The 14,917-nt window shown below is 49.9% G+C and overlaps 5 protein-coding genes across 5 annotated transcripts; 3 read left to right on the top strand and 2 right to left on the bottom strand.

Moving 5' to 3' along the window:
- Nucleotides 1-102: 102 nt before the first annotated feature.
- On the bottom strand, nucleotides 103-992 carry BO94DRAFT_534887 (TRIAP1/MDM35 family protein). Its single transcript, XM_025611643.1, has 4 exons — nucleotides 844-992; nucleotides 745-782; nucleotides 612-682; nucleotides 103-553 (listed from the first exon to the last, which is right to left on the bottom strand). The coding sequence occupies exons 1-4, from the start codon at nucleotides 882-884 to the stop codon at nucleotides 470-472; spliced, it is 234 nt and encodes a 77-aa protein (XP_025467669.1). The 5' UTR covers nucleotides 885-992; the 3' UTR covers nucleotides 103-469.
- A 168-nt stretch (nucleotides 993-1,160) lies between these two features.
- Nucleotides 1,161-3,674, top strand: BO94DRAFT_534886 (exosome nuclease subunit RRP6). The gene has a single exon (XM_025611642.1). The coding sequence runs from the start codon at nucleotides 1,207-1,209 to the stop codon at nucleotides 3,529-3,531; it is 2,325 nt and encodes a 774-aa protein (XP_025467668.1). The 5' UTR covers nucleotides 1,161-1,206; the 3' UTR covers nucleotides 3,532-3,674.
- A 156-nt stretch (nucleotides 3,675-3,830) lies between these two features.
- On the bottom strand, nucleotides 3,831-4,606 carry BO94DRAFT_534884 (putative membrane protein; the record flags this gene model as incomplete). The annotated part of the gene is made up of 3 exons (XM_025611641.1): nucleotides 3,831-4,041; nucleotides 4,161-4,377; nucleotides 4,438-4,606. Coding segments are annotated over 3 exons (576 nt in total), but the record flags the coding sequence as incomplete, so codon positions are not given.
- Nucleotides 4,607-5,650: 1,044 nt separating this feature from the next.
- Nucleotides 5,651-6,669, top strand: BO94DRAFT_595463 (uncharacterized protein; the record flags this gene model as incomplete). Its single annotated transcript, XM_025616227.1, has 1 exon — nucleotides 5,651-6,669. The coding sequence occupies one exon, from the start codon at nucleotides 5,651-5,653 to the stop codon at nucleotides 6,350-6,352; it is 702 nt and encodes a 233-aa protein (XP_025467666.1). The 3' UTR covers nucleotides 6,353-6,669.
- A 4,424-nt stretch (nucleotides 6,670-11,093) lies between these two features.
- Nucleotides 11,094-14,397, top strand: BO94DRAFT_57389 (Ras GTPase activating protein IRA2). Its single transcript, XM_025614990.1, has 4 exons — nucleotides 11,094-11,787; nucleotides 11,853-11,986; nucleotides 12,040-13,882; nucleotides 13,952-14,397. The coding sequence occupies exons 1-4, from the start codon at nucleotides 11,583-11,585 to the stop codon at nucleotides 14,110-14,112; spliced, it is 2,343 nt and encodes a 780-aa protein (XP_025467665.1). The 5' UTR covers nucleotides 11,094-11,582; the 3' UTR covers nucleotides 14,113-14,397.
- The last annotated feature ends 520 nt before the right edge of the window (nucleotides 14,398-14,917 follow it).

Here is a 14,917-nt window from a genome sequence, read left to right as displayed (position 1 = left end):
ACATGACTTATGTCGTCTTACATCATATAGTAAATAATGTTGATGCACGATACATAGAGCACCCAGCTAGTTCTAATAGAGAATGAATGTGGATAGAACAATATCGAATGTTACATCAGATATAGTACAGACTAGATACATAGCTCGTGTTCTATGCCACAAACGAGCCACATTTGCTCAATGCCATAATCCTGTCGTGAAAGCAGGAGTATCTAGAAAGATGCAGCCACAACGCCAAAACAACATATAGTACAATCATATGAGTCGTTCTTGCTCGGATTTGCAGAAGCTGATGAGACAGAATTATCCCACAACATAGAGATGAGATAGCTGCTTGAGGGCGGGATTGGGGCCTTTTTGAAACCGCTTAGTCGGAGTGGAGATGGCCATATCCTCATCTCCTGAGATAATGTATTTGTGAGTGAGAAGAGAAGCGATGCAGGAAAGAATAGAAGTGAAGATGGCAGCATCAGCTCTTCCCGGCCTCGCTGTCCTTCATACTCTTTCGTGCATCGTCGAGCATGTTGTCGATGCCTTTTTCTTTCAGAGCGAGCTAGGGTTGGTCAGCAAATAGGTTTGAGTAATAGGCTTCTGGACTGATTGAGACGTACATTTAGGCAAGCCTTGTACTTGGTGAAGAGCTCCTCGCATTCATTGGAGGTGGTGTTGCCACGGAGGTATTCTGCGTCGTGCCGGTTAACAACTTGACTTGGCTGTGACTGGTGATTCAATGATAGGACTTACTCTCACTGTACCATTTCAAGAAACATGTGTCATACTTTCTAAGCTCTTGGTCAGCTGGGTTGATTGGATATAAGATCCAGGTATTCTGGTGAATCGTACTCTTTGATATCGTTGCACTCGGGGGCGATTGAAGCTGACATCTTGGTCTGAAGGAATCAGGTAGTGTGGTTCACAAACATGCAAGGCCCGAGATAGGTGAATCTATGTCCGTCTATATATGCTGCATTCAACGATTGTCTGAAACCTGGCTGGCTGTTGAGATCATCTTCATCGAACCTTATGTAATCCATCTTTGAGATCCCCCGTGATGATCACTAGTCTGTTTCCGGCAGGCGGTCACCACGCCGGCGGGACGATTTCTCCACCTCCGACTGCTTTTTTTTCTTATCCTGGAAGTCCAGTTACCATTGCTGCTGCCAGATCAGTTGAGTCCAACGGGTCTGCCAGGCTCTGATTTTCACTATGGATTCCGCGGCAGATTTTGGTCCGTTCCAGCAACGCGTGCAGTCGTCCCTGATGCAAGTGACGCGCACCGCCGGTCAGCTTTCAGCCGAAGATATCGACTTTCATCGCTCCTCGAACGCAGAGGTTTCCGATTCCCTGGATGAGCAGAACAGCCGACTTTTGTCTCTCACTTCCTCGATCCTGAAAGCCGCCACCGCCGGTACGGATGTGTCTGCGCCGACATTGGACGACGAAGATGCCATTGAAGACAACTGGCGCGGCGTGGTAGATGTTATCGATGCGCTTTTGGAAAAGGCCGACGCGTGCTTGGATGAGTTCACCGGAGTGATTAAGAAATTAAGCCCCTCGCAACAGGAACAGGCCGCCGCGAAGGCCACGAAGAAGGCCGCTGCGAAATTTCCCACCGTGTACGACTATGGTCCGTCGAAGATTCCCAAGCCTCAATTGCAGTTTGAGCGCCCCGCCGATAATACCGATACTTCGCCTTTCAAGCCCTTGTTGAAGACCAAGCCGCATGCATCGGTTTCATTGGAGGATTCGCTGAAGTTTTCCGATTCCGCGGTCGGGTATGTGAATCCCTACGAAGCTGAGATTCGGGCTGCGAAATTCCCCGCTTCGTCCTACAGCGTTTCGCCCCCTACCGATTATCAGCCGTGGGAGTTGACAAAGGCGACTTTTGTGGATACAATGGAGGGTGTCAAGGAGATGCTGGAGGAATTGAAGGCCGCGAAGGAGATTGCGATCGATTTGGAACATCACGATGTGCACTCGTATCAGGGTCTGGTTTCCTTGATGCAGATTAGCACTCGCGATAAAGATTGGGTTGTCGACACGCTTAAGCCGTGGAGGGAGGAGCTTCAGGTTCTTAACGAAGTGTTTGCCGATCCGAATATTCTCAAGGTGCTTCACGGTTCTTCGATGGATATCATCTGGCTGCAGCGCGACTTGGGCCTTTATGTTGTTGGCATGTTCGATACGTATCATGCTGCTTGCGCTTTGAACTACCCGAAACGCAGTTTGAAGTTCCTGTTGCAGAAGTTTGTCAACTTTGAAGCCGACAAGAGATACCAGATGGCCGACTGGCGCATTCGGCCGATCCCGGAGGGCATGTTTGATTATGCTCGCTCGGATACTCATTACCTCCTCTATGTTTACGACCACCTGCGCAACGAGCTTGTCGAAAACTCCGTTCCCGACAACAACCTCGTCGACTACGTTTCCGACCAGTCCAAGAAGGAAGCTTTACAGATATATGAGCGTCCCGTCTACGACTCTGCCCTTGGACAAGGGCCCGGCGGCTGGTACGACCTTCTGTCGCGCAATTCGATTGTGGTCAGCAGGGAACAGTTTGCTGTGTTCAAGGCGGTACACCAGTGGCGCGACGAGGTCGCTAGAGAAGAAGATGAGGGTGTGCAATGTGTATTCCCGAAGCACGTTCTTTTCCGGGTTGCTCACACCATGCCGCTCGATCTGGGCACCTTATTCCGCACATTGTCGCCTGTGACGCCAATTGTTCAGCAGCGCGCCGCAGACCTCCTCGAAGTCATTAAGACTGCGAAGCTCGAAGGTGCTGATGGCCCGGAATGGCGTGACGTGTACGTCAAGCCAACCAAGAGTACTCCGGCCACACCAGCGGCAGAGGCTGCCGGTCTTTCCACCCCGTCCACCACAGAGGAGACCGACTTTCCCACTGCCTCCCGCTACGAAGTCTCTCAATTCTGGGGTTCTATGCTGGACTCGCAAGAACCGCCTGCGATTCCCGAATACTCTGCTGTTGCATCGGCCGAGGCTCTCCGCCTCTCCCTCCCTCTACCACCTATGCCCCGAACCGTTTCCGAGGCCCGCGAGAAACTTGTTCCCGCCCAACCTGCACCCTCGAAGCCCGCCACCCCTGCTCCGGCCGTCGAAGAAGAAAAGGAGGACAACAAGTACTTTACCGTCAAGGAACGTGGTGGTCCGCGCAAGCGCAAGGTTACGCCTGTAGAGCAGTCCGCGTCCTCCGAAATCGAGGCACCCACCACCGATGCCGATTCTTCGTTTGATATCGAAGAAAAGCCGTCTAAGAAACAGCGCCGCAAGGACAAGAAGAACAAGTCGGCTTCTGGAACCCCACAGTCTGAGCAAGACGCCAAGGAAGAAGAGGAGGAAGCCCCATTCAACTATGAGTCGGCAGCATCCGTGTTCAACCCCAAGCCCGCCCAGGGTGCCTCGGGATTGCCGCCCAAGCGTCGCTACAACCCGTACGCCAAGGCACTGGAGGCGCCGTCGGGGGTGCGCAAGCAGAAACGCGAGATGGCTGGAAAGGCCATGACCTTCCGGTGATGTTGAACGTTGGATGGCGGATTTTGTTGTATTGTCAATTGATTGGTGCGCAAAAACATGGGCATGGACATAGTTTTGTAATGCATAGCGATACCCGAATTAAGATGCAAGACTAGTAGTCAATGATTTTCAGTCTCTTTAAGCTCCAGCTGCACCCATTTCTCTTCTCCATCCTCTTCCCCTCAATCTTCAATCTTCACGTTCTAAGTCTAAGGCCAAGCCTAAGCCTAAGCACGAACAGCCAACGTCTTCTTCCGCTGCTTAACCATATACGAATACATCATAACAGATCCTACAAACCACCAATCAGCTCACCACCTTCACCCCTCCCCCCAAACAACAAAATCCCAAAGAAAAGAAAAAGGTAACAACATACCAGGTCCATAAAGTCCCAAAAAGAAAACAAACAGGGCCTTCACGGCCCAATTCTCCACCGCAACGGTAGCCCGAAACATCAACCACCATTCACTTCCGATTCCGATGGGGTAGAGGACCAAAAAGAGGGAGTATCTATACACCCCGCCGGATATTCAGTTATCGTTCTTAGCTACCTCCATATATTTGTCAAGTATAGACAGTATAGTATAGTAGAGTATAGGTAAGGGAGGGGTGGGGGAGGGGAAATATACCTCAACCACCTCAATCCCCGTGGTACCTTACACCCGGAAATCAACACCACGAAATACAAATACCGGATTGTATCTGCCAGGGACCAGGCAAATAGCATTGGTTTGTAGAGATGGGAGAGGCTGGTTAGTTCAGGGAAGGAGTGATTTATGGCCCAGACTTGGACGCTGCGGGCGAAGATTTGGGTGAAGGTTGTGAAGATGGGGGAGCGGGTTAGGCCTGTTTGATATTAATGGGTTTTGTTTGGTGGTGATGGTGGTGGAGAGGGGATTGGCTTACCGGTGGCTGCATGCAGGATCTCAAGAATGGCGAGAGTTTGAGTCCATCTTGTCCAGGGTTCGAGAGTGGTGTAGGTTGTTTGGGGGATTGAAGAGGGGAGAGGCAGATGGGGACGAGGATGCGGAACCAGAGGAGGGTGTTGATGGTGTTGTAGGTTAGGAGGTAGGGGCTTTGAGGGAGGGCATGGTTGGATTGGAGTAGATGTTTGGGGTGATGGTTGGATTGGATTGAATTGAAATGCTGGGGAAGAAATAAAGTGGGGAGAAGAGGATAGGATAGGCCGGACTGGTGTGGATTTGGCATGTGATTGCGGCTAAAGTTATTGCAGGCTATGGAGTACAGAGTATGGGTGTGTTTGGGGGTTTCTTAATATTTTTTTTTGATGTAAGTGTATGTGCATCTATCTTATGGTTTGGCATGTCAATTGCCATATTGAGATAGGTTTAAGCTTTGAGATGTAATTAGGGTTCATGCAGGAATGCGCAGGGGTTCTTCAGCCCGAGGATTTATTCCTCGTTTATGCACAGACCCACCTTGGATACTATGAAGTACATAAGATAGTATAATGGGGAAATGTCCATGCATTATTGACCCATCCCCCCCAAAAGAGCATGCATTCAGAAACAACACATCCCCAACACCAGCATGATCCCATGATTCGATCTGATTCAACCAGGCCTTGAGGATCGGTTCTGCGATGCCTCCGATGTTGATGCGCTGAGTAGAGCCCCGAGGGATCCTCTGTGAGAGTATAGGAAGAGAGCGAAGAAGAGAGGAGACTCGAGGGGCTTCTCTAAAGTACCAGTAGGGAACTTGGACAAGGATCCAAGTAGACGTGACGTACTCATCGTTAGATATTTTCTCTTCAGCAAATCGGCTCTTATATACTTCGCGTTGCCCCAAGTCCGGTCAAAGTCGGGCTGATGGGCAGTTTAGCCCATCGCAGTCATACGATCATATTCCAAGTAGAGCGTTGATGCCAGCGCTCCCCAGTGCCTTCCTATTACAGATCGGCTAGCCGAGCTCCTGCCAAGTATACTTGCGAAGAAGAATCTCGACGACGTGGATGAATCTACGTTGTACCTCTTTGGCATGCATTCATTATAGGCTACCTTGTTGAAGGTCGTCATTTGATCAGACCATCTCTACCTAGAACAGAATAACTGTTCGAACAATCCTGCCCACACTCAACTGTTCAAATACCATCCATCAGATGGGGCCATTTTGGCCGGGCGAGGTGCCGAAATTCCATGCGCTCCCCGACGACATCCAGCGAGCGATCCTGGGATATGGCCTCGATATCGACTCGTTGCACCGTCTGCTTGCCGTCAAGGACGCAACTTGTCTGGCATGGGTCGCCAATGGCGAGGTGTTGCTAGCAAAGATGTTCGAAAAGTCCGTTGATGCCCGTCTCTGGCCGTTAGCCTATCTCCACTACGAAGTATCCCAGAGAGACTGGTGGGAGAATGAGAGCGCAGATGTCATTTATGAAATGTGGGAGCGCTTTAGTGACATGATATACACCCCGACTCCGTCTTCGAGGCAGGCACGGGACATGCTGCGGTTTTATAAACACGTGGAATTCTTTGCCTCGAAGTATCTTGCTGATTTTAGAAACGAACTACCAACCCAGAATCTTGAAATGCTCGGTCACAACATGTTGATTTCCGAAAAGGCTTTCCACGTTCAACGTGCCCTTTATCAGCATGACATCCTACTGCAAGCGTCGGCCACCCAATGTCGGACTCCCAATTGGTCTCGGGAGACCGCTGAACAAGCCTGTATACGCTACTTGTTCAGTTGGTCAAAGTCAGTCCGTATACAGTTCCGACTCATCAACTGGTATCTCCATCGAGATGGTAGCCCTCGACTTCTTTCTGCTTCTACCCGAGGAGAAGTGCTGACTGGGCAATAGACACCGTCGACGAAGCAGAAATTCCTCCTCTGGGGGCGCACGTCAATGTAGTCGTTCGTGAAACAAACCAGGCCGACTATCTGGTACTTGCTATGCCCCATTTTGTAACTGGAGTAGTTTTGACTTTTTGCAGACCGAATATGGACTGGCATTTCACCGGAAAATCCTGTCGTTGCAAAATGACAGGGAAACGTGCGAGGCGGTAAAATCCGTCAATGAGCGAGGGAGGGCCTGGGTTGCCTTCGGCGCTCGTTGGGGGTTTATCGTAAACCTTTTCGGAGATCATGGCTTCATACCTGGCTGTGAGAATTATGCCCGGAATTTATTTTGGTCGTATGATCCATATGGGAGGGGGGCGGGAGTTTTGAAGTAATTGTACTCATAGATTAGGACTCGCTCTCTTTCAACATCAGCTATTCTTCCGACAGCTTCACAATGCCTTGGGCTGGGGGCTTTCTGCAGGCCAGGACCTAGTAGTCTTCGTTACATTATACTCTTAAACCACAGATGGAACCAACCAACCAAAGCGTAAACCTTGGTGATGAGCCGGACGAAAGCATCCTCAGACTACTGGTCAGACTAGACAAGTGAAACGCAACACCCTGAGCATCAAACCATCGAGAAGCATCACAGTCAACACAACCTGACGTTGATACGGATCCTACTTTCGTGGAAGTGCCTTCCGACCCCCGCCTCCATCAAACAAGCTATAAAGGAAAAGAGCGTGCCATCTTCTTGCCTCTACCCCCTAAGATTTACTAATAGACAGGATCTCCCTCAGTCACCGACAGCGCGCATCGAAATTTGGGGTGCAGATGCAGATGCAGGTGCATGCATATGTGTCACTGTATCCTGCCAGTCCCCACCTCTCCAAGGTGATACACGGTGGTTCTCACCTGCATACATCTCTCTAATGCTGACATCTGGTTCACTATTCCAGGGGGACCCATGACATCAGACTGCGGGTTGACTTGCATAATAGGGATATGCTTGCTTTTTGACAGCTGCTTACTATTGAACTCTACTAGATTAAAGTTGGGTTGGTTGTATGTGCATTTTGTGAGTGTGTTTCTTTTACTCTATGTATTTTGGTTTATATTTTTTGTCTTCTCTGTATGTATAAATTTTCGTTTCAGTCTCTGACAGTAAGTATGATTTGTACTAACGCTATGGTCCGAGGAGCAGGATGGATTGCGCATATGCATGCATGCATGGCGAGGTGAGCTGATGATGATGATGATGATGATGATGATGATGATGATATTCATTTCTGTTTTGGATATAAACAGGGTAGAAGGGTCGTCGATCTATCTTTGCTTTTGACAGTTGTGCACAATATGGGGATAATGTAGTGTGTATGTATTATGATAAGCTTCCATACTATCGTGTATACCGCGGGGCGTAATCATGCTAGTGTTTCAATTCAGGTTTGCTTCATGACTCGTGCTGTGTTGGGATCGTATGGATGCTCCGCACTCTTTTCACTTTTTCACTCTATGGCAGACTTGACTGCACTGCTTCCAAGCCCGCCAAGGTCTGAGAATGATGACTCCCTTGTCGATCTACATCCATCCCGAATACCAAGAACCTACCTATTTAGGTAGATAAGCCACAAGGACATTCACGGGTTGCTTCCTACGGCATCTATTGTTGAGAGATATCATGGCCAAGACGTTGGCTGCAGAGTTGGCGGGTGGGTGGCAACCCCGTGATAGATACTGTGTACCCAGAAACTCCGGTATGCAAGAAGCAGGAGTGCAAGATAGACGATCCTGATAAGACAGGCGATTGTAGTAGGTATCTAGTATGTATTTGGACCCCGCTTACTGACTCGCACCGGCTTATCCTATCCACCTCTGTGCATCGCGAATGTCTCGCATCGCAATGCTATGCTATTATGCTATGCTGCAGAGTCATGACCTTGCTTCAACTCCTCATTTGGGATACATGCTCCGATATATCTCCTCGTATTCATTACTTTAACCATGCATTGATCGTATCTGAATATGATGCATAAGAAAAGAAACAAAAACAAAAAAAAAAAAAAAAAAGCCGGAGAACGGTGGGCCAAAGCGACATACCCCCGTGACTGTTCCTGTTTGATTGAACTTTTATAAATACCTGAGGCAGACAGGGGTGGGAGATAAAAAAACACCAATGATAGGCCAAGATCCCGGCACACGAGTGATTTCAAATCCGCAAAGCAAACACCCGGGCGTCAAATTATTACACTCCGTTCCCATCCATGGATGTCTCGTGTGTGCGAATCTGAAACTTGGGTCCTTTTAAGATTCAGTCACTCCGCCCCCTTCCCCCGGCATTTGACTCCCACGAATCTTATTAGACGGCTGTGAACCGGTGGTACCGACTCATATAGACATTAGACAGGTGGCTAAAGTTAGATTGAATGGCTTGCTGCAGGTACGGAGGAACTACCGCAATTTGCCCCCCCTCCCCTCCCCAGAATTAGTACTAGTAGTACATGGTTGTACTAACCACCACAGTGACTACAGTCTACCTACACCCATGACGGGATCCCAGGTGAAATTAAGAATCTACGGAGAAAGTACTGATCGGCCGACTTAAGATTTGCTTGCCAGTCTCTTCTTCTTCTTCTTCTTCTTCTTCTTCTTCTTCTTCTTCTTCTTCTTCCTCTTCCTCTTCCTCCTCCACTTCATCTGCACGGTTGCGTGTGCAGCAGTAGCATGGACTAGTGCAGTGTTGCGTCCAGCAGATCTCTCTTAAGTGCTCGCTTCCCCTCTCCCTTCCCGGCCGACCGACCGACCGAGAGACTACTGCTACTACGTAGTAGAGACTAGAGAGGGGGGCCACGGCAACTCAGGTACCCGTGGACTGAGGAGCATTGGGCCAGGGGTAAGACGGATGGATGGGGACAGGGGACTGACCGGGACTCAATGCGAAACTAAAAATTTCCCTGCAAACCTTGGAATGTGCCATGCGATGGCGGTGCTAAGAGGCCCGCTAAGCGCCTACGAGCTAGCATCTCGAGTGGTTGCACTGTGCAATGCTCGCCTCTAATCTAGGGTCGGGTCTTAGCCCCGAGCCTACGCCCGACTATCTGCCCCGGTACGTGCAAGCGGTGGCTCCGCTGGATTCCCCTTGCGTCGTCTTGCATGGTCACCATCCGACGGTCGAGGGCTGCCAGTGCTCGGCAGACGATCATCCGGATATCATTATTTGAAGGAAGACAGAGTACGGAGTAGATCCGGATGAGGGGTGAGGTAAGTGAGTGAGTGAGTGAGTGAGGTAAGTGTGGATGGGCTGATATGATGATGATTATAATCAATTTTTCTTCTTTCTCTTTTTTTCTTTATTTGATTAGCGATAATCCTAGAGGAATTAAAGGAGTCGGTCGGTCTGCTCGCAAGGTTTGCAGGAGGGGTGAAAAGGGCCCAAAACGGTAAATGGAATTGGACGACCGCTAAATTATTCCCCCATCCATGGCTATTGTATCCAAAACATCTGACCTGGAGAATGTCTCTAAATTCTTTGTCTTGGATTGACAGTCATGACGCATTGATTAATTCAACCTCGTCTGTCTGTCTGTCAGCTGGATGCGGATGGCCTGGTTTGCATTGTTATTGGCGAAGAACTCAGGAGGGCTGATGGGTGGGTGGAAATTCGGAGGGGACTGACTGGAGTGACTTGAGTCGTAGGGACCAAATTCAGGAACAGGAATTGTTTGCTGGGTCTTTCTGGGGCTGCCTGGTGGAGAGGCCATCATGTAATCTGTTCTACCGTTGGACCACCCTGTGCTCCGTTCCCTTGTGCCCCCCCTCCTTCTCCTCCCTCGGTCCCCTCCCCCCTCGGTTCTCATGCACTGGATTTAGTGTATGCTGCAGTGCTGTTCTCAGGCGCATTGCAAAATCAAACCCAGAAAATTAAATCCATGGATAGAACCTACAGGACGATTTATCAGTGAACACAGAATGGGGGACAATGTTCAAAGTTCAAGAAAAATAAAATAATAATAATCAAACCTTGAGATGACTGCAGCTGTAGACTAGATGCATGTCTATATACTAAATACTAGATACTTAACCTGACGAATTTTACCAGCAACAACTCCTGGTACCTGCTTCTATCCCGTCCGCTGCAAGTCACGGAAACCAACTCCACCCCTAACGGATTTATTTCTCCCCTCCTTGTCCACTCGCGAACCATCTTGTGCCTTTCCAGTATCCCCTCTCTCCTGGATCTGGAGCACCGGCTCAATCCCCATTATTTTTGATTCCTCTTGTTCTTCTTTTCTACTTACTTACTCACCTACAATCTTTGTCTGGTCGTCGTCGTCATCTTTATCATCATTGTCTGTCTCCTCCCTCTGATATCCTTTTTTTTTTCCATTCTTCAAAGTTGATTCGGATTGTTCCTGTGCCCTCTCCTTTTATTTTTTTTCTCTATTATTATTATTTCTTACTCCAATCCACTCAGTGCCATCATTCCGATTCCCCCTGCTGAGTTCGTCCGCATTGCTTCCAACCTGGGGAGGTGGCCCCGATTGATTGATTTTCCTTCTCTGCATGATCCGACCGGCATCTTTCTCCTGCCCCCCTCCAGTCTCTCGCCATCTATCCATTAATTAATCCTCTCATCCTTGCCTTGCGCCTCCTTCCTTCTTCGGCCGTGGAAATTTCCTCTTCCATACCGCTCCCATATCTTTAATCACCGTTCGCCTCTTCCGTCCCTCTCAACGCGGAATTAGTCGCATCTTCATCTCGTTGCCTCCAATCGACCTCTTAACCGCCCGGAGAGTATCTGAGACGCCTCCTGTTGATCGCATCCATCGCGCTCCGCTTCTCGTTAATCCTCCATCCCGATCGCCCGTTGCTTTTTTCTCCATCCTATTTTTGCTCCCTTTCCTTCGCGACTACCGGCGTCTACTGTTCAGAACTCGTCACCACCGTACTCGTCTGCCACTTGCACATCATTCTCCCTCGTTCGCCTCCCGGCTACAGTTGCTCCACGCGTGCGATAAGGGGTTTCGGCTCGCCTGTTGCGTAACGTCGCTGCATCGATTGTCTCATTCCAGATGACCGGCGGGCTCTAACACTTGATCCTGCGACCGGTACTCAGACTGTTACAATTGCTATATCGGAGGTGTGGGATCTTGTCGTGGCTGGTGTTCGTTCGCATTGATCGCGCCTGAACGCCTAATTGTGTGCTGCTCGATTCCAGCACACTTCACCACGCTCCTTTTCTCCACATAATGTCCGTTGCTACGATGCTACAACCTGCCTCGAGAGCTTCGACTTCCTCATCTTCTTCGTTTCAGCCTGTCACACGTCAAAACACCATGTCTTCCCACGATACTCGATCGCTCCGCCAGTCGAAGCGGCTGTCAGTCACCGCACTGTACATGTCGATGAATGCCAAGGACAGAGACTTGGAAATATCAGATGATTTGGCGAGAGGTCAGTCGCTGCGTTGAATTGAGACTGCTACTTTGATGCATGGGCGCTAACTCTGTCTGCAACAGCTCAAATATATTTGCGCGAATTGAAGTCGAAGATTTCATCACAGTCTAAGAAGAATTTCGTGCTGGAAAAAGATGTTCGGTATTTGGATTCACGGATAGCCCTGTTGATCCAGAACCGTATGGCCCTGGAAGAAGTAAGGATCGTTCTATTTGCACCCGTTTGGCCTCGCTTTTAACACAGTTCCAGCAAAATGAAGTTGCCAGCCACCTTGACGACGCCATAGATCCCCAGGAGGGATTCTTTCCTAACGATGAGAGAACGCAAAAGTACGGCAATCTTCTCTTCCTTCTCCAGTCCGAACCCCGCCATATCGCCCACCTGTGTCGCCTAGTTTCCATGTCCGAGATTGATTCACTCCTGCAAACGGTGATGTTCACTATCTACGGAAATCAGTACGAGAGTCGCGAAGAACACCTGCTTCTCACCATGTTTCAGTCGGTCCTCACTTACCAGTTCGACAACACTCCGGAGTACTCGTCGCTATTGCGCCAGAACACTCCGGTCTCCCGCATGATGACCACCTACACCCGGCGTGGTCCTGGTCAGAGCTACCTGAAACAAGTCCTTGCCAACCAGATCAACGCCCTGATCGAGTTGCGCGATGTGGATTTGGAGATCAACCCGCTCAAGGTGTACGAAACAATGGTCAAGCAAATCGAAGAGGAACAAGGGTCATTGCCGGAACATCTCGCCAGATCTGTTACGGCGGAAGCTGCAGCAGAAAACGCGCAGGTGCAGGCCATCATCGAGCCACGTTTGAAGATGCTGACCGACCATGCCAACCGTTTCTTGTCAACCATCATTGACTCCGTGGATGAGACACCATACGGTATTCGCTGGATTTGCAAGCAGATTAGAAGTTTGTCCCGGCGCAAGTACCCGGACGCCCAGGATCAGACCATTTGTACTCTGATTGGAGGCTTCTTCTTCCTGCGTTTCATCAACCCTGCTATTGTCACTCCCCGATCGTATATGCTGATCGAGTCGACGCCCACGGAGAAACCCCGCCGCACGTTGACTCTGATTGCGAAGATGCTTCAAAACTTGGCAAACAAACCTTCTTACGCAAAGGAGCCCTATATGGCGAAGCTTCAGCCTTTCATCCAGCAGAATAAAGAGCGTGTGAACAAGTTTATGCTTGATCTGTGCGAGGTGCAGGATTTCTACGAAAGTTTGGAGATGGACAACTATGTAGCGCTCTCGAAGCGCGACCTTGAGTTGCAGATCACCCTCAACGAGATGTACGCCACACATGCCTTGTTGGAGAAGCACAGTTTAGCTCTGGCCCAAGACCAGCATTCTCATCTCAACGAACTCCTCCAGGAGCTCGGCTCCGCGCCACCGCAGGTCCCGCGGAAGGAAAACAGGACGATCACAGTGCCCTTGTTTAGCCGATGGGAGACTTCTCTGGACGACTTGACCGCCGCCCTCGACATCACCCAAGAAGAAGTCTTCTTTATGGAAGCTAAATCCACCTTTGTCCAAATCTTACGGTCTCTACCTCCGAATTCCTTGGTAGCTCGTCGCCCCCTCCGGCTGTATCGCATTGCAGAGACTGCCGCGACCCTGAAAAACGATGCGGTCATGGTCAGGAAAGGCATCCGCACCATGGAGCTGCTCAGCCAACTACAAGAGATGGGGGTCATTGACCGTTCCGATGACTTCAGTCTCCTTCGTGACGAGGTGGAACAAGAATTGGTGCATCTGGGCTCTTTGAAAGAAAAGGTCTTGGAGGAGACGAAGAAGCTGGAAGAAGTTTTTGCGACCATACGCGACCACAATGCGTACTTGGTGGGCCAGCTGGAAACGTACAAGTCGTATCTACACAATGTCCGCAGCCAGTCGGAGGGCAAGCAGCGGAAACAGCAAAAGCACCAAGAGCTCGGACCGTACAAGTTCACACACCAGCAGCTTGAAAAGGAAGGTGTCATTCGGAAGAGCAACGTTCCCGAAAACCGACGAGCCAACATCTACTTTATGTTCAAGAGTCCTTTGCCAGGCACTTTTGTCATCAGCCTGCATTACAAGGGTAAGCCCAGATCTAAACATATGGCTGTTGTCGCCGCCTCCATTCCCTTGCTAACTTGGAATGCAACAGGTCGTGCGCGTGGCCTGCTGGAGCTCGATCTTAAGCTCGATGATCTGCTCGAGATGCAAAAGGACAACCAGGAGGACTTGGATCTGGAGTATGTCCAGTTCAACGTCTCGAAGGTGCTTTTACTGTTGAACAAACGATTTGCACGAAAGAAAGGGTGGTAAAGAGAAGCTTATGGGGCATCTCTCCTACACTTTATCACGATGTCTATGAAACGGAGCGGAGAATCACCGGTGAGCGGCAAGGCCGGGTTCCAGCCCCAAGCCTTTGCTATCAAGCCGCTGGTTTGATGGACAGTTGGCACTGGGAACAGGCCAACATGCATAGAAGACCGTGGCAGGGTGGTCTGTTTTGAATCGTCCATCTTACGTTATGACCTGGGAATGGACGATTGATTGTATACTTGACCGATGCGGCACCCCACCCGGACGGGATGGAGGCCGATCATGGATGCATCAGATGAGTTGTGTTTTGTTTCAGTGGCTTTGGTTTATGTGAAGATAGGTCTCCTATGCGGGGCGGTAATCTGGTGGGCCGGCCGGCTTGTCGATCCCGGGCGTGGCCCCGGACTCTTTCCTCGCTGGCTCGGGGGGCGAGTGGCCATGGCAGTGTTCTTTTCGTTTGTCCTTGCGACGGCTATACCCCGTTGAATGATTTGCGCTTGAGTTTGACCAGTGCAGTTTGATGAGATTGGGTGCGTGCGTTGTTTCATAGGTTCGGTTGGGCCGCCCGTCATGCCGCACTGTGTTTATATGTACCTATATGTCTTGGATTTAGCGTTGTGGTTTTTGCTGAAATATACATGGCTTTTAATGAGGATGCTCGGTGGTGGGATGACCGCGAGCAGTCTGCAACCCGGGCCATTAGAATATTTCTATGAAATACATTTTGGAGTGAGTGATGTGATAAACCGAGCTGTCTGTCCCTTGTTTGTAACTGCCGTGCAGATACCAGGCCTATGTACTACTA

The sequence above is a fragment of the Aspergillus sclerotioniger genome (genome assembly GCF_003184525.1).
Source record: "Aspergillus sclerotioniger CBS 115572 chromosome Unknown BO94scaffold_13, whole genome shotgun sequence".
NCBI classification, from domain to species: domain Eukaryota; kingdom Fungi; phylum Ascomycota; class Eurotiomycetes; order Eurotiales; family Aspergillaceae; genus Aspergillus; species Aspergillus sclerotioniger.
This window is presented reverse-complemented; position numbering and strand designations above follow the sequence as displayed.